The sequence below is a fragment of the Xenopus laevis genome, chromosome 6S, assembly GCF_017654675.1.
Source record: "Xenopus laevis strain J_2021 chromosome 6S, Xenopus_laevis_v10.1, whole genome shotgun sequence".
NCBI lineage: Eukaryota > Metazoa > Chordata > Amphibia > Anura > Pipidae > Xenopus > Xenopus laevis.
Window position 1 is genome coordinate 79331869 of NC_054382.1, and position 21474 is coordinate 79353342.

Sequence of the window (21474 nt, forward strand, 5' to 3'; positions counted from 1 at the left end):
GACCCCGCCGATGACATCACAAAAGGGGTGGGGCGAGCAGGCGCGCATCTATAAAAGTTAAACCCGGAAGTCGGAATAGTAAGGTCACGGTCAGGGAGAGCAGCAAGATGAGATTAACACGGAAAGGGGGGTGCGAGGTCGGCCCGAACCTGTCTGACCCGCGGGTCCCCCGGGTATCGGGCCGGCCCACACATCACTAATCTGTGGAATATTAGCAACTATTGCATCAATTCTAACAGCTGCCTTTGAAGAAACTCAGGGATTCAACTTAGCAGGGCCAAAGATAACAGATTTATTGACTTCTGTATCAATTTAGAGTCTGCATCCTCATAAAGCTGCTTAGAAAGACAAGGGGAAAACTGAAACTAGAAAACTGAACTAGAAAAACGGCCACATAGAAAATAGAAAGTAATCAGAAAAGTCTTTATTTTCTGGTATACAATCTGAAACCAACTGAACTGAAAAAAGTTTTGGAAGGTGAACAATCCCGTTAAACTTAAACTTTAGAAAAGTGATAAAAAAAAAAAATAGAAAGCAATTTTTTAAAAAATTTGAAGGTGAAGGACCCGTTTAAAATGTGACCAGCTATTGGCAAAGCTCCCTGTAAAAGTAAGGCACACAGGCAGTGTCGGACTGGGATGCCAGGGGCCCACCAGAAGTACCAAGTACAGTATGATTATAAGTTATTAATTATACAATGTACATTCTTTTTTTGTTGTTGTTGTGCTTTACTTGTCACAGGATTGTGTTGCCACTTTTTTTTTTTAGCCAATTAAATCTAAACTGCTATAATGTGATTTACTCGCAAGCTATCCTCTTAAATGGATTAGCCGTAACCTGATTAATTGTTAAACATGCTGGCATAATTAAAGCAACAGGGTGAGCCAAGCAGAATTGCTGTCCTCTAACTCAAAGTATGGATGTCTTACTTCTGGGTTTATACAATGAAGCTTTTGTTTACATCAGCTCCAGCATCCCTTAAAGGAATTGTTCAGTGTAAAAATAAAAACTGGGTAAATAGATAGACTGTACAAAATAAATAATGTTTCTAATATAGTTAGTTAGCCAAAAATTTAATATATAAAGGCTGGAGTGATTTGATGTACAGTATAACAGAACAGAACACTACTTCCTGCTTTTCAGCTCTCTTGGTTTCCACTGACTGGTTACCCTGGTTACCAGGCAGTAACCAATCAGAGACTTGAGGGGGGGCCACATGGGTCATAACTGTTGCTTTTGAATCTGAGCTGAATGCTGAGGATCAATTGCAAACTCACTGAACAGAAATGTACCATGTGGTCCCTCTTCAAGTCACTGACTAATTTAGAGTTAGGGCTCATACACATGAGCGTTTTTACCTGTGCTCCCCTGCGTTCCGTTTTTCGGCGTTCAGCCGCAGGGGAGCGCAGGAATAGACGCATTTAATTATTTCAAATGGGGCTGTACTCACACAGGCGCATGTAGGCGCCGAACGCAGGTTGAGACGCAACATGCTGCATTTTTCCTGCGTTCGGCGCCTACATGCGCCTGTGTGAGTACAGCCCCATTTGAAATAATTAAATGCGTCTATTCCTGCGCTCCCCTGCGGCTGAACGCCGAAAAACGGAACGCAGGGGAGCGCAGGTAAAAACGCTCATGTGTAAGAGCCCTTAGAGAGCTGAAAAGCAGGAAGTAGTGTTCTGGCTATTATGTTAGACATCCAGTCACTCCAGCCTTTATATATTACATTTTTGGCTAACTAACTATAGAAACATTTTTTATTTTGCATAGCCTATCCATTTACCCAGTTTTTATTTTCACACTGTTCCTTTAACAGTAAATTGAAGGAACGCTGTGATTTGTAATTCATAGCTACAGGTTACCATGTAATATATTCCTAGTTAAAGGGGTGGTTCACCTTTGAGATAACTTTCAGTATGATATAGAGAGTGATATTCTAAGACAATTTGAAATTTGTTTTTCATTTTTAATTATTGAAGGCTTTTGAGTTATTTTCGATTTTTATTCAGCAGCTCTTCATTTAGCATTTTAAGCAATCTGGTAACTAGGGTCCAAATTACCCTAGCAACCATGCACTGATTTGAATAACAGACTGCAAAATGAATAGGAGAGGGCATAGAAATAGAAATATCAGTAATAAAAAGTAACAATAACAATACATTTGTAGCCTTACAGAGCATTTGTTTTTTAGAAGGGAGTCAGCGACGCCCATTTGAAAGCTGCGAAGAGTCTGAAGAAAAAGGCAAATAACTATAAAACGATACAAAATAAATAATGAAAACCTATTGAAAAGTTGCTTAGAATTGGCCGTTCTATAACATACTAAGGGGCAGATTTACATATGGTCAAATATCGAGGGTTAATTAACCCTCGATATTCGACTGCCGAATGTAAATCCTTCGACTATCGAAGTCGAAGGATTTACTGCAAATCGTTCGATCGAACGATTAAATCCTTCGAATCGAACGATTCAAACGATTTTAATCAATCGATCGATTTTTCTATGACCAATAAAACCTTAGAAAGCCTATGGGGACCTTCCCCATAGGCTAACATTGAGGTTCGGTAGGTTTTAGGTGGCAAAGTAGGGGGTCGAAGTTTTTTTTATAGAGACAGTACTTCGACTATCGAATGGTCGAACGATTTTTAGTTTGAATCGTTCGATTCGAAGTCGAAAGTCGAAGTAGCCAATTCGATGGTCGAAGTACCCAAAAAAAAACATTCGAAATTCGAAGTTTTTTTTATTCTATTCCTTCACTCGAACTAAGTAAATGTGCCCCTAAAAGTTACCTTAAAGGTGAACCACCCCTTTAAGAGAGATTCTTGTTATAAATAAATATTTAACATGTTTCTTCATTGTTTTTTTCCTTAAGGACATCGAATCTTTAATGTCAGAAGGAAACAAATCTCGTACTGTTGCTGCAACAAACATGAATGAGGAAAGCAGCCGTTCGCATGCTGTATTTAGCATTATTGTGACTCAGACCCTGTATGACCATCAGTCTGGGGTAAGGATTTGATACAGCCTGGCATTGTTCAGTAGACTAGAAATCATTTTACTCTGAGAAGAAAATTTGCATAATTTTCCTCATCCCAAAAATGGGCATTTGCAATGGAATGAAAGCAAAGCCAGACAGCACTTTTTGGAAAAGAAAAATTAACAGCAGATTGTCTAGTATTAAGTTTGGTTAAGTATTAAGTCATCAAACTAAATTAGATTATGGGAAAAAAACGTTTTTTTTGCCAAATTCAGTGACTATATTGACAGTACATAACAGCAGAACAGTGGGAAAAAAATAAAAAAAAATAAAAAATTATATAACCAGATCATCAGGAATATGATAAGGGTGCTAATAAATAGTTACTTATCTGGTTATGTAATAATTTGTTGCATTTTTGGTGCCTCAAACAATAAAAAAGCTTACTATTATTATCCTTAACATTTCTGACCAGATAAAAAGTAACTGCTGGTTTATAGCTCATTATTGTGTAGAGGAATTTGTTTCAGGCTACAGCCTATCCCCTGTATCACGTTTTGGAATAAATACTTTTTAACTTTGAATTAGTTGAAAACAAATCATCATCTGTAACTTTTCTCTGACCTGTAGATTCTTTCTCTTCCTTATTCTTATTAAAGGGGCAGAACCTATGTACATATTGGCTGAACCTAAGCACAATAAAAAGGACTTTTTGGTTAAAAAGAATCCACATATTCAAAAATCCACATATTTCCAATTATAAAAGTTTAATGGAAAATTATTTTGCACTTAACTCCCTTCCATATACAGCGTAATTTGTTCAAAGGGACATAGTGAGTTCTGTATAAACAGACGCTAAGCTGCTCCCTTTCTGATGTTTTTAAATAATGAACATCTTATTATATAAAACAGTGATCCTCAACCAGTGGCTTGTGAGCAACATGTTGATTTTTGACCCCTTGGATGTTGCTCTCAGTGGCCTCGAATCAGGAGATTATTTTTGAATTCCTGGTTTGGAGGCAAGTTTTGGTTGCATAAAAATCAGGTGTGCTGCCAAACATAGTCTCCTGTAGGCTGCTTGTCCACTTAGGGGCTAATAAATAGCCAATCAAGATCCTTATTTGGCATCCCCAGTGAGTACAAACTTTTTAATTTGAATGTGACTTATGGGGAAAAAATGTTTGGGGACCGCTGATATAGAGGGTTAATCTGTAAACCAGTAATTTGTTTTACCAGCTTCTCATCTGTTTCACAAAATCAGGATTATAAAATAAGTTAAAAACTAAATGTGGTTTCATTTTGTTTTTGTGGAAAAGTAACAATAGATTTTTTTTAATTAAACGGATTGGAAAAAAAGTATGATCAGCACAAGCCTTGTTCATTGGGCTTATGATTTGCACTTTACCCACCACGTTTGGCATTGTGCAAATAGCTATAGGCCTCTGCTGACTGTGCCTAGAATTAAGCACTGTCTGGGTTAGGCAGTGTTTGATTCAGTCAAGGGGGAGACACATTAGTGTCTCCAAGGTCGGACTGGCCCGGCGGGACACCGGGAAAAAACCTCGTGGGCCCACGACCCTTAATAGGCCTCCACCGGGCCAGACCCCTCTCTGGTTCGCATTGTAACAAAAAAAGTTATTTTAGGCGCACCGCCATCTGCGCATGTGCGTGGCGCAATTCAAGCGACACCGTCAAGCAGGAGCACCGAGGGGCGCCTTCACACTGATGCGACATGCGTGCTAGGCACGTCACGGTAGGAGGGCAGGGGGGTCCGACCCTGAGTGTCTCTTTACCTGCCCCATACCTTGCATGTCATTCAGATATGCAAGGTACAGAGCTGCAGTAGGTTCTGGCCACATCAGGGCCCTGTCCTAACTGCCTGATCTAAGGCAGGGATAGGGCTGGGATGCACCTCCAGGCACTACTCTTTGCAGGGAGCTCTTGATTTTTAATCCTGTGCTCTGTGCAAAAAGCAGCTAGCCCAGAGAAGCAAATGCTAAGGAGCACACTCTTAGGGTCTGGCCACACGTGCAGATTCGGGGAGATTAATCGCCAGGCAACTTCCCCTGCCATCTGCCAGCTAAAATTCGCCTGGGGGCAGGCACACGGAGCGATTCGTTTTCCAAAGTCACCCGAAGTTTCCTTGTGAGGCAATTACGGGCAACTTCGGAAAACAAAGTGCTCCGTTTGCCTGCCCCCTGGCAATTTTCATTTTATTATTATTATTATTAACATGTATTTATATAGCGCCAACATATTGCGTAGCATTTTAGCTGCCGGAAGGCAGATCGGGGAGATTAGTCGCCGCACAGTAGAGGAGATTTGTCGCCTAGCAACTAATCTCCCCTAATCTGCATGTGTGGCTAGACCCTTACACTTTACAAACCCTCTGGTCTTTTATAGGGCACATTAGTACATTCCCATTTTACTACAACTATTGTGCCCAACAACTCTTCTGCCAGTAGCTTAGAACCTTCAATTCAAAGTTCTGTTCTGTATGGAAGCTTACTTCTGAATTCTTTGTTTTTTTGCTTTGATTGTTGGTAGAACTCAGGGGAGCGTGTCAGCAAAGTAAGCTTGGTGGACCTAGCTGGGAGTGAGAGAGTGTCCAAAACAGGTGCAGCTGGAGAGCGTCTAAAGGAAGGCAGCAACATTAACAAGTAAGCATATTCCGAGAAGGCTACTTTTATAAATGCTATGAATATTAAATAAATTGTCATTTATTTTAGTTTGGTGAATTATAGTCAGCTAAGCATCTATCTACCTACATACAGTGTCGGACTGGGATACCAGGGGCCCACCAGAAAACCTTAGATCATGAGCCCACTTTCCAAACTATTATTCCTCCTCTCCTCACTCAACCTCTTTATTCTCCTAGTCTTTTATATCTACTTACTATATTCTTCCATATTGTGCATTTCTTTCCCATAAAGAAATAGGGAATGACCATGAAATAGGCCAAATGGTTAGAAGCAAGAGGCCCCCTGACACCTGGGCCCACCGGGAGTGTTATTTTATCCCATTTACTTCCCATTCTTTAATCTGTGTCCCTCCCCTTATACAGGCTGTACCCATTATCCACACATAAGAAATAATATGCAGCTATGAGAGAGATTAAACCTTTGAGCTATATGCAAAATCACAAAAACACACTGGGAAACTGTTCTTAGCATAACTGATAGAAAATAATTGGTTGGAAAGGTAAGGATAGAACTAGAATGCAGCTGAATTGTGGATATCAGTAGAGAGGTGACTTTACCTTAGAAGGATGTGTTACTATTGCAATTCAGGGTCTATGTATATAGTGACCTGGATATTTGCATATTCTCTTCTCCAGATCACTTACAACCTTAGGTTTGGTTATATCTTCTCTGGCGGATCAAGCAGCTGGCAAAGGAAAGAACAAGTTTGTGCCATACAGAGATTCTGTGTTAACATGGCTACTTAAGGTAAAAACATACACTTTCCATCTGTTACATGCATATGCAATTGATACTAGTATTTAGAAATAAACCATAAATATTTTTAAAGGAAAACTATACCCCCGAACAATGTTGGTCTCTATAAAAATAAAGTGCATAAAACAGCTTATATGTAAAACCCTGCTTTGTGTAAGTAAACCATTTTCATAATAATATACAGTACTTTTGTAGTTGTATGTGTCATTAGGTAATCCTAAATAGAAAATTGCCATTTTATGAATTAAAGGAACAGTAAGGGCAAAAACGGAAAGTGTCTTAAAGGAATGACAATATAATGTACTGTTGCCCTGCACTGAAAAAACTGGTGTGTTTGCTTCAGAAACACAACTAGTTTATATAAACAAACGTCTATGTATTCATGGAGGCAGCCATTCGAGCACAGGATACACAATTGATAACAGATAAATTCTGAAGAATCCCATTGTATACTACAGAGATTATCAGTTATCTGCTGTGCATCCTGTTCCTTTTCTCCTTTTTCAGCTTTCAATTGTGCCCCCGCCCTGGTTCCACAGCAGCTTGTTTATATACACTATTGCACAGTTTATGAATCAAGCATGTCCCTTGAACCCCCATTTTATGATGGCCACCTGTCCAGAAAAACTGCAGCTCTAACTGTAAGGGTGGTGGCAGACGAGGCTACTGGGGCAGATTAGTCGCCCAGCAACAAATCGCCTCTTTTTCGGGCGACTAATCTCCCCTAAATGCATTTCTGCCGGCTTAGTGTTCCGAGTGCCATCCCGCTGGCGATTTACATTCTAGCCGGCGGGAATGCATTCATGGGAGATTAGTCGCTCGTGGAAAAGGTGATCTCCCCCAGTAGCCTCGTCTGCCACCACCCTTACAGTCAGAGCTGCAGTTTTTCTGGACAGGTGACCATCATGGGGGCTCAAGGGCAAAGATGAAAAAGGCCAATATTTACTTAAATATTTATTACAGTTAGGTAAGATTCTTTAAAATGCCACTTAATTTGATCTCAACTATTTGTTGCTTAATTATTAATTTTGGGGGTATAGTTTTTCTAAAATGAATAAAAAGGAGCTGGCTACAAACTTTTTTTCAAGTTCCAATAATTGAGTTTGGAAAAAGGTAGTTTCCTGCAGATGTTTTGCAAGACCGACACACTCTTCGTTTTTTTTACTGGCCTGCACCTAGGGAAGTAATGTAAAGGCAGCATAAGTTGATGGATCAGAGAGGCCATTCAGCTTCCCCATATAAAATCTGCAAAAATAAAACCCTGTCTGGGCTTGGTTCACTCCACCAGAACATTATGTTACTGGTCCTTTAAGGGCATCCACCCAAGCCAAGCAAGCTATATCAGACCTGTTTTTTAGAGTACTACATTGTATTTTATGCATACTGCAGTCATGCAGGCTGCTGTTTATTTTCAGTCCACTGGATGATCCAAGAAAGGAGAAATTGTATTATTCACCTTCACCAGATTTCTATTATTCACTGGTAAATCCTGCAGAGGCAGCACAGGGAGTCCCACATTCATTCATCTTGCCTCTGATCCTCTGACTAAAAACCAATGAGGGGACAAAATAATTTCAGAAAGGTTTTTTCCCAGTCATCCAGCCTCCTAGAGGGAGGTTGACAAAAAAAAAAAAAATTGGTACCTGCTCTTCCTCTATGATAATCCCCTTTTAAGCTAAACTTGAAAAATCGTCCAATTTTCTTGTTTTGTATTTGTTTATACGGGTATTTTTTAAAATATTTTTAATGTGTTTTTTTTTGTAATAGGACAATCTTGGAGGCAACAGTAAAACTGCCATGATAGCTACAATTAGCCCAGCAGCTGATAACTACGAAGAGACTCTCTCGACATTAAGATATGCTGATCGAGCAAAAAGGATAGTTAATCATGCTGTTGTAAATGAAGATCCCAATGCTAGAGTTATAAGAGAGCTGCGGGAGGAGGTGGAAAAACTAAAAGAGCAGCTTTCACAAGCAGAAGTATGTGTCCACTATCCTGTTAATATAATCTTCTTTTTCTTCTTATAGGAACATGTATTTGGCAGTTAATGGGTACAGCCTTACCCTGCAGCTGCTGGGTAAAACATTCTGTTATACCAAATATATTTTTTAATTTTTCACTCACGGTCTACAAAATTTGATAGGTCACAGAGGAGTCCCATGGTCATATTAAAGCATGACCAAGTACCTTTATCTAGGTCATGGAACGCCAAGGTGACTTCTAATATCCTCATATAAATTGCCCCACTAAGCACCGGGTATAACTAATGGCATTACTAGGGATATATTTATTATAAATTATTTGTATTATATGCACTTAATTGTGATTACTAGTTTGACTTATTGGGACATTTCCCACAGAACATTAAGGCGACTTCAAATTAGAAATACACCAAATCCGTTATCTTTGGATTTGGGTTAATAAAAAATCCTCCACAAAGGATTCGGCCAAATACTGAACCAAATCTGAACTATAATATTTCTAGTCCTATCTAGGAAAAATAAAAATATTGCATCATACCAAAAAATTATATTTTTTAGTTGTCACATGTCACCATGGTGCATTGTAAAATTTCCATCCTATACATTTTATATAAAATTATATAGAGTATAACACAGAGAGAGAGAGATAGAAAATCTGAATTATAAAAGATTATTTTATGTTAGGTGTCTGTGTTTTGTTCATGGTGTTAAAAAGACCAACACTCCCATTAACACAAGAGGGTAGATTTATTTATGTTATATGCTTTCAATGTTTTAGTTGGTTGGGTTAGAGAATCAAGGACTTAAACTGGCCATAGATGTTGAGATTTTTAAAAGATCAGATCCTGATCGTGAGAACACGATCTTCTCAGAACGATCGCACGATCGTACGAATTTACCATCAACTAAAAAGACCAATTTGCCAGGAAAACAAAGGGGAGCTGCCTGCTTGGCCCTGCAAACATAGAGAGATTGCACTGGGACCGACAAAGATTTTATGACCTGGCGATCAATTTCCCGACAGATGTCGGCCGAAAATTGTAAGATGTACGATCGTTCGAATCCCACTAACCGCAACAATAATTTTGAAGGATTGGTCGGACTTCACTAAAATCGGTCGTTCGGCAAGAAGAATCGTCGCGTCTATGGGGAGCTTAAAAGAAGAATACATATTATTATGTATTATTTTATTATTACAGAGAAAAAAAAGGAAATCATTTTTAAAAATCACATTTTTAAAAATAACAATTATATGTTTGAAATTAACTTTGTGGAAGATAGCCTTACAATAATTTTGAGCTCTCTACATAACCGGTTTCTGGATAAGGGATAACTTATGCTTGATCCCAACTAAGCTGTTTAATCCATATTTTACCAAAACAATCCTATTGGGCTAATTCAGTGTTTAAATCCTTTTTTTAAAGTAGATTTTATTCCGAATTATGGGAAAAGCATTTTGGATAATAGATGAAGTCGTACCAGTGAAGTTGGTTGTTTTGTTATTCCATAGGTAAGGATTTGTAGAAACAAATGAATGCTTCTTAGATTTCTGTAAATGATATTTGTTTCTTTTTCTTTTCTCATAAGTCTATGAAAGCCCCCGAGCTGAAAGATAAATTAGAGGAATCTGAAAAGCTAATTCGAGATCTAACAATCACTTGGGAAGAAAAACTAAGGAAAACCGAAGCAATAGCACAGGTGTTATTTACTGTTTTATTTAATTTTGTATTCTGTATATCAGCTTAGACATCAGTCTACTCTGTATAAGGGCATTCAGAACTTTTCCTTGAATTCCCATTTATCCCATGTTCTTATTTTATATACTCTAAAAAAAGCTTTTCCCACAATAAACAAGTTATTTTGCCAAATAAAAGATGTTAATTCTAAGGGCCAAAATGAGGCAATTTGAAGATAATTGTACATCCAAATTATTAGGCACCACCATTGATAGCAATCGCTTACCTGAGACCATGAGTGAGTGCTCCTGTTTGCCAATTGGCGTACTACTATAGGAGGCCCATGCCGCAGTTTGGCTTCTTGTTTTTCTTTCGGGATTATCTGTATAAACCAATCCAGGTGGGCATACACAGTTCAACGAAATTCTGAATCTGAAAGTCTTTCATTCTACTCCTCATGCACACCTGGATTGAGACTGCAGTTAAGATCGAATCAGAAGATTGTGGCGTGGTGCTCCTACGGTATTATCCAGACAGGCAGTTTTCAGCAAACAGAAATACCAGCCTGGGGTCTCAGATAAGCTATTTATAATAATTGACTGCTAATGCTAATAAACACTATCCATGAAAATAGCCGGTCTGTTCTACTATTTGGGGTTCATTCCTATCCTTATTGTTAGCTGTGCCATTTTGGATTTGAATTATCAATTTATATTTCTTCCATTTGGTTTATGGCGTATTCACTTTTGCTTTCCATAGGAAAGGCAGAAGCAGCTGGAAAGCATGGGCATATCTCTGGAATCCTCTGGAATTAAAGTTGGAGATGACAAATGTTACCTGGTGAACCTTAATGCTGATCCAGCACTCAATGAACTTCTGGTGTATTATTTAAAGGTGTGAATTTTTGTTTTCCAGACAGTGACAGTGAACATTGGGGCAGTGGGTGAACATTGGGCAGTGGTGCAAATATATGGCACATATATTAAGTATATAGAGCAGTGGAGGCTTTTGTCCAGAGCAGGGTTATAGAATCTTTTCTTATGTTGTGATTCATAATGCAAAACCTAGAATCCAAGTTGTGATTGCAATTCTGAGTACACATAAGTGACACATGTTCAGTACAGGAATGACTTTTATTAATGACTTTTATTACATGAAGCTGGACATCCTCATTTATAAGAATTTGCAATGTACAACCAAATCAAATTAATATGTGTATATTTTTCTGTTCTCTAACTCCTCTTCCTTTGAGCTAGTAGGGCTCTGAGTTTATATATTGCTATTAGTGATCTTGTTTAGTTGATATGAACACCCTACATAAACTCTTAAGGTGCTTATTAAAGTAATATCCATTGTCTTTTGCGAAGTGGAAATGAAAACCATATTTTTTCAGCGTACTATTGCTTAATTTCATTTAACCCATATAGAAATAACAGATGACTTACTAGCAATTGCTCTTACTTGGTATGGTGTTCTCTAAAAATATGTTTTTAATATTTTTGCATTAATATATGTGTAATAATATATATATTTTTAAATGTTGGGATTATTTATTGATCTAGAAATTACTTCATTTCTTTTGCTACAGGGTCACAACAGAATAGGTGCTGACACTTCTCAGGATATTCAGCTCTTCGGTATTGGAATACAGCCGGAGCACTGCGTGATTGATGTGGCCTCAGACGGGGAGACGTATCTCATACCGAAGGAAAATGCACGGTAAGTTTGTTATTTGCCAATTTTTTTTTTATTTATTATTTGATTAAAAAGACCTGGCAAATTGTGTTGCACATAGGATGAAGACTTGTGTTTCCAGATTTTCAAGTTAGTTGTTAATTAGCAATATTTGTCATGTTATTCTCTCATTTGCTGGGGAGTGCCTTTTACTGAGCTTTAAGCATCCTTCTATAAAGCCAATCCCTATTATTATTATTTAATATAACTAAGAGAAATTGTAATTGTCAGGAACTTTCCTATTAGCAATATGTGTCTGGGCCTGTGAATAAGAAAGTCTAACATGACAAATATTGCTAGTTAACAACTAACTTGAAAATCTGGAAACACATTATTCTCTCATTTGGTGGGGAGTGCCTTTTATTGAGCTTTAAGCATCCCTCTATAAAGTCAATCCCTATTATTATTATTTAATATAACTAAGAGAATTTGTAATTGTCAGGAACTTTCCTATTAGTAATATGTGTCTGGGCCTGTACCTTTAGGCAGTAGCTGTCTCAATAAAATGGAATATGAGGCAGTATGCCTCATGTGGAAGGCTGTACTGTCTTTAGTTATGGGTGAAACAAGAATATAAAAATTATTTAATTATTCATGAAATAAATTATTTATAAAATGATAAAGAGCAGCTATGTTTGAGGAATCTGCAGTGTTAACCTCTAATTTCTTGTAATGCCTAAGGGGCCGATTCACTAAGCTCGAGTGAAGGATTCGAATTAAAAAAATTCGAATTTCGAAGTATTTTTTGGGTACTTCGACCATCGAATTGGTTAAATTCGTTCGAATTCGAACGAAATCGAACGAAAAATCGTTCGACTATTCGACCATTCGATAGTCGAAGTACTTTCCCTTTAAAGGTCCCCATAGGCTTGCTAACCTTTTTTTGATCGAAGGATTTTCCTTCGATCGTTGGATTAAAATCGTTCGAATCGTTCGATTCGAAGGATTTAATCGTTCGATCGATCGAACGTAGGATTAGCGCTAAATCGTTCGACTTCGATATTCGAAGTCGAACGATTTTAGTTCCCAGTCGAATATCGAGGGTTAATTAACCCTCGATATTCGACTATTGATGAATCGGCCCCTAAGTGTCAAGATTGCCGTGTATATGCAGGGCAGTAAGTGCATATAAGAATTTGCATGTTCTACAATATGTTGTATATACAGAAATTACTAGTAATCATAGGACTCTGTACAAAGTTAGATGACCCCCCCCAGGCTCCACCAGTTGGGTGATGGGCCCTGCCAACATACATGTCTGCTCACTTATTTTCTTAAAAATCTGTCTATGATCCACTAAACTCTGTCCACTTCAATGTCTCACGCGAGTGAGCTACAGATCCGGCTTTTCTATATTGGGGATCCCCTCTGTCACGGCACAACTGACTGCAGTACTCCTCTCCTTGTACCCCCTTCCTATGGAGTCCTTGATTGTAACAACATAAATATAATCACACAAACCTCAAGCAGCACAAACAGTTACCATTTCCCTCAAATTTTTGGACTTTCTTAATTTGCTTATTAAGTCTCTTTACTTTGAATTAAATTGTCAGTGTTCAGGTTGTACTATGTGTAGTTCTTTGTCTGAATGATTTTTTTTTATTTTCTGGTATTTCTACTAAAGGCTTTGTTTGCTACTGCTGCATGCTGAACTGTAAGCTCTTATGTGTATCCTCTTATATTCGTAAATGTTATTTCTTTGTTTATCTCTGGATCTGCTCTGCTCTCTAAAAATTGTTGGAATGTTGTCTAAAGAAAACCTCCATCACCCCTTTGTTGCAGCTGTAGTTCAACATCTTTAGGGAATGGTTTGCGTGTGTCGTTATTGATGTATATAACAAAAAGGCAGCGGGGGTGGCCTGCTTTTCAGCTGTGAAAGAATTAATAAATCCCATGAACAAAGCGGTATGAGACATCATTCCAAGCGGAGTGTTTCACAAAGAAAGTCTTGCAATAGCATGTCTGACATGAGAGCCAGCACAATAGCCCAGAGCTGGTACTGTCATGTGCCAGGAGAGTGTGAGTCAGACAGCAGGACTGGCAGATGGAAAGACTGACACACATGGGACAAATGAATAGGGAGCATGGGAGGTGGAAGAAGTAAAAACAGTTTAGGAGGGGTTTCAGCATTAATTTGGCTGAATAAAATGCTGATCTCCATTTCATTTCGACCTCATACTAGCACAGGGTAAATCAGGGGATTATGTACATTTTTTTTTAAAATATAGCAAAACTTAATATGGAAGGAAATCACTGCTTAATCGTATTAATTGTCACCATTTTATTCCAGGTTAAAAGCACCAACTTCAATAGGAAGTCTACAGTTTCCACCTACTTTAGGATTTAATAGTTCACCATTGTGCAGCATTCATTGTTATACATGCAGTAGAGAAGTTGTACATAAGATCGAGCAGCTGCCCACCTATAGAACTGCAGGCTTGTAGGTCACGATACAAACACATGGAGGAAACTTTGTTAGCTCAGAAATCCTCAGATACAAAGGGATGAAATCACCTTCCTGAACACAATTTGACTAAAAAAACTAAAAAAAATCTACAAATGTATAAATACACACCTAATTCCTCAGATTTACAAGCGATGATAGTCTCTCAGTCATGCATCCCCTACCTTACCATGTTTCATTGTGAAGGCATGATTTTGGTAATGTTATTGCACTGAACCCCGTAGCAGAAAAACACTTGGAACCCCAACACATGGGAGGCATACTGCACTCCCTTATTTACACCCAGCCCCCCCCCCATGCTTTTATACCTGTTATAGTGAATATAGATGACTAGTCTCACTTTAGTTAATACTTTTACTGTATGACAAATACCTGTTTCCTGACCTAAGCATGTCCTAATTGGGGAAATGCCATTGAGTGCAGCATGTGGCTGTGTGTGCAAACTGGTCCAAAATAGGGATGGACAAATTGGAAAGACCATGGCAAATTTTATCTTTTAAAGTTCTGAATGTTACTCTGACCACATTATGCAAGTACATAAGGTCAAACATATCCTGTTCCCCACCTTCTGTTATACTTTATGTGAACCAAGTTTATAAACAGGAAGTACTACTTGGTATAAGCATATGATTATAGTAGTAGAGGGTATAAAATAACTGATTGGTCCCTATTCTACCGTGCAATATGTTGAGTACTGCACAGTCCAGAAGAGGAAGCAGCAGGAAATTATAAGATGGGAAGGACTAATTTTTTTCAGCCTGGAACACAACTTTTTAAATCACATTCCTTTTATATTAAAAAGAGTATATTGCCTGGCAGGTTAACCTGGGCAGTTTAGTGTCTATTTTATAGGTTTGACAGTACAGTAGTTTAGTTTATACAGTGGTACCATTATATACCTGATATAACTATGCAATGTCTTTTTTTTTTTTTGCAGTACTTGTGTAAATGGCACCCTGGTTTGTGCACAAACATCACTATGGCACGGGGACAGAATCCTATGGGGAAATAACCACTTCTTTAGGTAACCACTCCCTCCCCATATTTTCAGCTACATGATAATATTTTATTCTAATGTAATACCCATTCAATATTTGTAGGCTAAATCTTCCAAAGAGAAAAAGGAAAGATTGGCTGAAAGAGTTTGAGAAGGAAGCCAGTTGTAGTGAAATGGATGTGGATGCTGCAAGTGAGGCCTCATCTGAACCAGACTATAACTATGAGTTTGCACAAATGGAAGTCATAATGAAAGCACTGAACAGCAATGGTAAGCAAAAGATTTACTTGTAAAAATAATAATGTTGTAATGTTTGTCTTAAATTGGAGAAGAAAAAAAACATTGAATGTTTTGACCATATCGTATAGACGTAACTGAACATGCTGTAGGATGAGCATATATATTCCAATCAGAGACATTGTGCTAGAAATCAACACAGTTTTACATATCAGCAAACAGCCTATATACAGGAGAGGGCATTATTCACTTAATATATTGTTACCCTGTACTTAAATATGCACAAATAACCATATATTTAAGAAAATATTGAGTTTTTAGTTATAATTTATAACAATTTTTTTTTACCAATTACTAAGACACAAAATAAAGCATTAGTTGATCTTTCCCGAAAATTTTGGTTTGCGGGGAAAAAAAAACGTGAAAAATCAGATTTTCACAATTTTTTCGAAATTTTCATCGGATTTTTTCGGATTTTTCACCCGGAAACTCAGAATTTTGTCCGAAAACTTCGGGGTAATGCCAAAAACCCAGCTCACATCAAAAAATCATTGGGACTTCTCTCATTGACTTATATGCAACCTCGACAGGTCTCTGAGATGCCGGATTTTTAGATTCGGACTTTTCCCATCCTTGGGGTTTAATAAATTCAGAAAAATTTGTGATTGTTTTTAAAAGTCCGATTTTATAAAAAAAAATAAATCATGAATTTTTCGTGATTTTTGCATTCAGAGTTTAGTAAATAACCCCCGAAGTATGTTATAGAATGGCCAATTCTAATCAACTTGTCAATTAGCCTTCATTATTTTTTTTAATATAGTTTATTTTTAATTATTTGCCTTCTGCTGACTTCTTCCAGCTTTCAAACTGGGTCATTGACCCCATCAAAAAACAAATGCTCTTTAAGGCTACACAATTATTGTTATTGCTAATTTTACTCATCTTTCTATTCAAGCCCTCTTCTATTCATATTCCAGTCTCTTATTCAAATCAGTGCATGGTTGCTAGGGTAATTTGGACCCTAGGAACCAGATTGCTGAAATTGCAAACTAGAGAGCTGGCAAATTAAAGGCTATAAATAACTCAAAAAGCACAAATAATAAAGTAATGAAAACCAGTTGCAAATTTTCCCAGAATGTCACTTTCTAAATCATACTAAACGTTAACTCAAAAGTGAGCAACCCCTTTAATTGACAGCAAAGTATGCTAATTTCATATCATGCTCGCATATAGATAGGAGTCTGAGTCTGACCAACTCACCCTGCAAGTAGGAGTATGGGGTGTACAACTTGTAATGGAGCATTCCTGGACACTGTCCATGTGTTTTCTTTGGATCTTTCCTTCTGTCCAGTGGCATGAACTCTTCCAGTATTTACACCACATCTGGAATAAAGGTCCCGTATTGACTGGCTCTTGCATGGAATTTATTGGCTTCTGTTGATGAGAAACGGCTGTGGCCAAGATTAACTTCATCAAAGCACTCAACCTTCCCATATAGTGGCAAAGCAAACAAATAATACTAAATAACACAAATCTTCAGAGAAAGGGGGAGTATTTCTTTAGTTATACAGGTATGGGACTTGCTATCCAGAACACTTTGGACCTGGGGTTATCCGGATAACTTATATTTCTGTAAAATAAACCCAATAAGCTGATTTTGCTTCTAAAAAGGATTCATTATATCTTAGGTTGGGTGAATTACAAGGTACTGTTTTATTATTACAGAGAAAAAGGAAATAATTGTTTTAAAATTTGGATTATTTGATTATAATGGAGTCTATGGGAGACAGCCATTCTGCAATTCGGAGCTTTCTGGATAACGGGTTTCCAGCTAAGGGTTCCTATACCTAATGACAAAACTAATATATATATAATTCTAAGACAGGTAAAGGACTTGTAAGCTTCACGGGTCAAGCGACACCTTCTTACTCTGTCGCTTACCACATGGCACTTAATTTCTTTATGTTTATTGAGGTATGGGATAAATTATCCAGAAACCCGTTATCCTGAAAACTCTGGATTACGTAAAGGCCATCTCCCATAGACTCCATTGTATCCAAATAATCCAAATGCTTAAAAATGATTTCCTTTTTCTCTGTAATAATAGAACAGTACCTTGTGCTTAATTCAAAATAGGATATATTTAATACTTATTGAAAATAGAACCATCCCTTTAGGTTTATTTAATATCTATATGAATTTCCAGTAGACTTGAGGTATGAAGATCCAAATTACGGAAAAATCCGTTATCAGGAAAGCTCCAGGTTCTGAGCATTATGGATAATAAGCCGCATACGTGTACAACTTACTTTTTTTGTTATAATGCTTGTCATCCCAGTGTGTACTATTCCACATGGTAAGATTATCCAGTTCTGCATACAGTATTTCAGTAGCTCTTTATTACTAAAGTTATACCTACATACTATTTAAGCAAATTTTCCTTTGACTTCATGTTACTTGGTGTAGACTATAATCATTAACCACTCATTCTGGATGAATAATTAAATGTAGCTATATGTAAAGGAGTATGTTTGAGCATAACAGTAGGTAGATAATACCTCCTCTGCACACCAGCATACATACATACATATGAGCAGCCATATTTCTTGTCTTGTTATATATTCTTGGACAGCAATAGCAACAGAACAGTCTCTTTGTAAACAAAAGGAACGTTGTTTCTGTTGTCTTTAACCCTGCAACAGTTTACAAGTATTTTCTTTCATTTACCTGTCTAAATAACATAGACAAGGCACCATTTATTATACCAAATATCATAAATCCATGATTGAAAGCTCATGCTGTTTGTCAGGGACAGGAAAAAATATTCTGTTAGAGAAATCAGTTTATAAACCATTCACTACACCTTATTGGATTTTTAATATATAAGGCCAAGGTTGTGTAAGTGTGGCTTGACAGCACTGAAGCAATAAGGTAGGCATTATATCAAAGAGGGAATGATGAAGGAAGGATTTCTGGAATGACTTTAATGTTTGCTTGAAAAATCAAATCAGCAGTCATTGGATTCTCTCAGTTTGTGCTTATCTTTCAATTCCTGCTGCGGTGTACATCATATGTGCTTTGAATGATGGTTTATTATATTATATGGGTTCTGTCTTTTTGGCAATGCATGGGATGACTTTTGCAGACCCATTTTTGCTGTTGCATTAATATGCTTGAAATTACAGTGAAAATGGCTTCATCATTTAAGACTGCATTAAAACATCACATTAGACTGCATTAATTACATTCAAGCTCCTTTATCATGTGATTAAAGCGTGTTGCTTTTGTGCACTCCTGCAATGTATTCCCAGCCAGGGGGGGGGGGGAGGTAAAATATTGTACCTTGCTTTTAAAGTACCTGGACATTGCAAGATGGATTGGGTGCATGTTCCACTTTCTATTTGGATTTTCTATGCTTCTTCATATAATGAATATATCTGAAGTGTTCAGATTTTAAGGTGCAACTTAAGGTGTTTTTGTAGGTTCCCTTAACCTGCACTTGGTAAGCAAGTAGGTCCTGTGCATGTGCAGAGTCAGCAGCAATAGCTTGTGCACTGGAACCATTAATGTGTTGAACATTTTTTCCTGCAGATCCTGTCCACAATGTTGTGCAGGTTCTCGAGAAGCAATACTTGGAGGAGAAGAGGAATGCTCTGGAGGAACAGAGGCTGATGTACGAACGAGAATTAGAACAATTGCGACAGCAGCTCTCTCCGGACAGGCACCACCAGCACAGCACAGAGCGACTCTCCTATAGCTCCCAAACTGCCCAGCAGAAGTTGAACATGTGGGCTGAGGAGAGGTAAGCATTACTGGTAATCAAGAGCAGATCTGAAACATCTTGCTGCTTTTTTGGGATTACAAAAGCTAAAAAAGAATAGTACACTATTTTTGTATCTCTTGTTTATAAGACAGATAAAGGATGATATATATTTTATTGCTGAAGTTTTGGCGTTACAGATATTTGTACAAAAGGCTTGCCTTACAATACCACTGAAAATTTAAAGGAAGCCCAGTACCCATTAGCGATTAAACCATATATTTTAAATGCTTTTGATACTGATTTGTTTTCTTTGCCAGGGATGAGCTATTCAGACAGAGCCTTTCTAAACTCAGAGAGCAGTTAGTCAAAGCCAATGCCTTGGTGAGAGAAGCCAACTTTCTAGGAGAAGAAATGAACAAGTGCACAGATTACCAAGTGACTCTGCAAATCCCAGCTGTCAACCTGAGTGCTAACCGTAAGGTAATGCCTACCTGGACTGACCTTCAATAAGGACAATAGGATAAAAGCCCATTAAAGGGGTTCTTGGGTCAGTGTGTTGGTGTGACTTTTCCAGTTTTGATTAAAGCTCTGACTAAAGGCAACTGCCTAAACATTTATTAATCTGCACAGTGTTGAACAAGTACTTGAACAGCAATAAAAACAAAGTCAAATGTTTATTGCAGCCTAATGACCCATGTAGAGCACAAATGAAAGCAGATTATAGCTATATTTATTTAGTGTCCAGGTTCTAGTCCAGCCGGTTCCATGTTTTTCTTCATCCACTGGAAATCCTTTGTATATTTCTTTCTGGTCTTGTTGGGAAACACACGACCTTGACATATCACTACCTCCTTCAGGAGGCAGACACAATAGAGTAAACTGGACCACACCTCTGGCTGCTGGTCCTTGTTCTTCACAATGGAGCACCTAGATCCTTGCACTTCATCCAGTCACCTAGGGAGCTATCCTTGCTATGGATGGGAAATGCCTATAGACAGACTGGTGGGACACACACCTTTTGGACTCTTACCTAACACTTCTAGTACTGGTGGTTATTAAAATGCTCTAATGTGCTTTTTTTTAGGGACAAGAACCACCTGTACATGCTGTCTCAGCCAGTCTGAATTTACATCAATAGGAAGAGATATGAGTGGTTTAGGCATTTCTCTGCCACTTAAAACACACTTTTGACAAACTGCCCCATGCACCATTAGTAAAAGAATATCAGTACTTATGTATATGAGAAGCACTGCGCTTAATTGTAATCCACATAATAATAATAATTTCATTATGCCCATAATAAATACATATGCCCATGTAATTAAAGAAATAAGCACTCATGGGTCTTATCATTTCCATTAAATTAATCTTAAATACATTAAACTGAGAGGCAGTGAAAACTTTAACCCCAAATATTATATATACAGTGAGAGGCAATGGGTTCTTGCACCCCAAACTTTCCTCTTAAAGTTGTAAAATCGGTTATCTGAAGGCTGGGCAAGATTTCAGCATTCTTCCAAGCAGGAGAAATAGGAGCATGACTAATGACTGGGAAATAAGAATTTAACAGGTTCAGCTACAATAGGTACCTGAAAGGATTTACTTTGTGGTGTGCTGTGCTGGCTGTGTCTGAGAGCAGGGGATCATACATAATAACCTGAGATAACTGCCTGCGCACTATTCTTAAAACTGAACAGAAAATAAACAAATTGAAAATACATATATTGGGAGATCTGTTATCCAGAAAACTTCAAATTACAGTAGGCCATATCCTATAAAGTAAAGCAAATTATCTAATTTTTTTTAAATAATTTCCATTTTTCTGTAATAATAAGACAGTACCTTGTACTTTATCCTAACTAATCTGCATGAATCCTTATTGATGGCAAAACAAAACAATCCTATTGGGTTTATTTAGTGTGTAAATGCTGAAGACAAAATTACTGAAAAAACCCAGGTCTCAAGACTTTCAAAATAATGAATTGATCCCATACCTGTATACCTATACCCTAGTATTTTCAAAAATACTCTATCAAATATTTATTAGTAATATTATATTATTAGAAGAGGCTCATTTGTTTAAAAGACAAAGCAGTGTTTAGCTCTCTTTTTAGCTTCTAAAAAAAGAAACATTTTCTAGACTGAGCGAATAACATTTGAACGGAAACATTTTTTTGCCATATC

At 37.6% G+C, this 21474-nt stretch overlaps 1 protein-coding gene across 5 annotated transcripts in view; it reads left to right on the forward strand.

Annotated features, from left to right (window-relative positions):
• Positions 1-21474, forward strand: part of LOC108704456 (kinesin-like protein KIF13A) — a 118997-nt gene that overhangs the window by 60264 nt on the left and 37259 nt on the right. For all 5 annotated transcript variants that reach the window (XM_018241013.2, XM_018241016.2, XM_018241014.2 and 2 more), the window contains exons 8-18: positions 2874-3008; positions 5526-5638; positions 6316-6427; positions 8204-8416; positions 10007-10117; positions 10855-10989; positions 11684-11814; positions 15231-15317; positions 15394-15560; positions 19119-19329; positions 19608-19770. In XM_018241013.2, the coding sequence (XP_018096502.1) occupies positions 2874-3008; positions 5526-5638; positions 6316-6427; positions 8204-8416; positions 10007-10117; positions 10855-10989; positions 11684-11814; positions 15231-15317; positions 15394-15560; positions 19119-19329; positions 19608-19770 (1578 nt within the window). The remainder of the gene's footprint in view (positions 1-2873; positions 3009-5525; positions 5639-6315; positions 6428-8203; positions 8417-10006; positions 10118-10854; positions 10990-11683; positions 11815-15230; positions 15318-15393; positions 15561-19118; positions 19330-19607; positions 19771-21474) is intronic.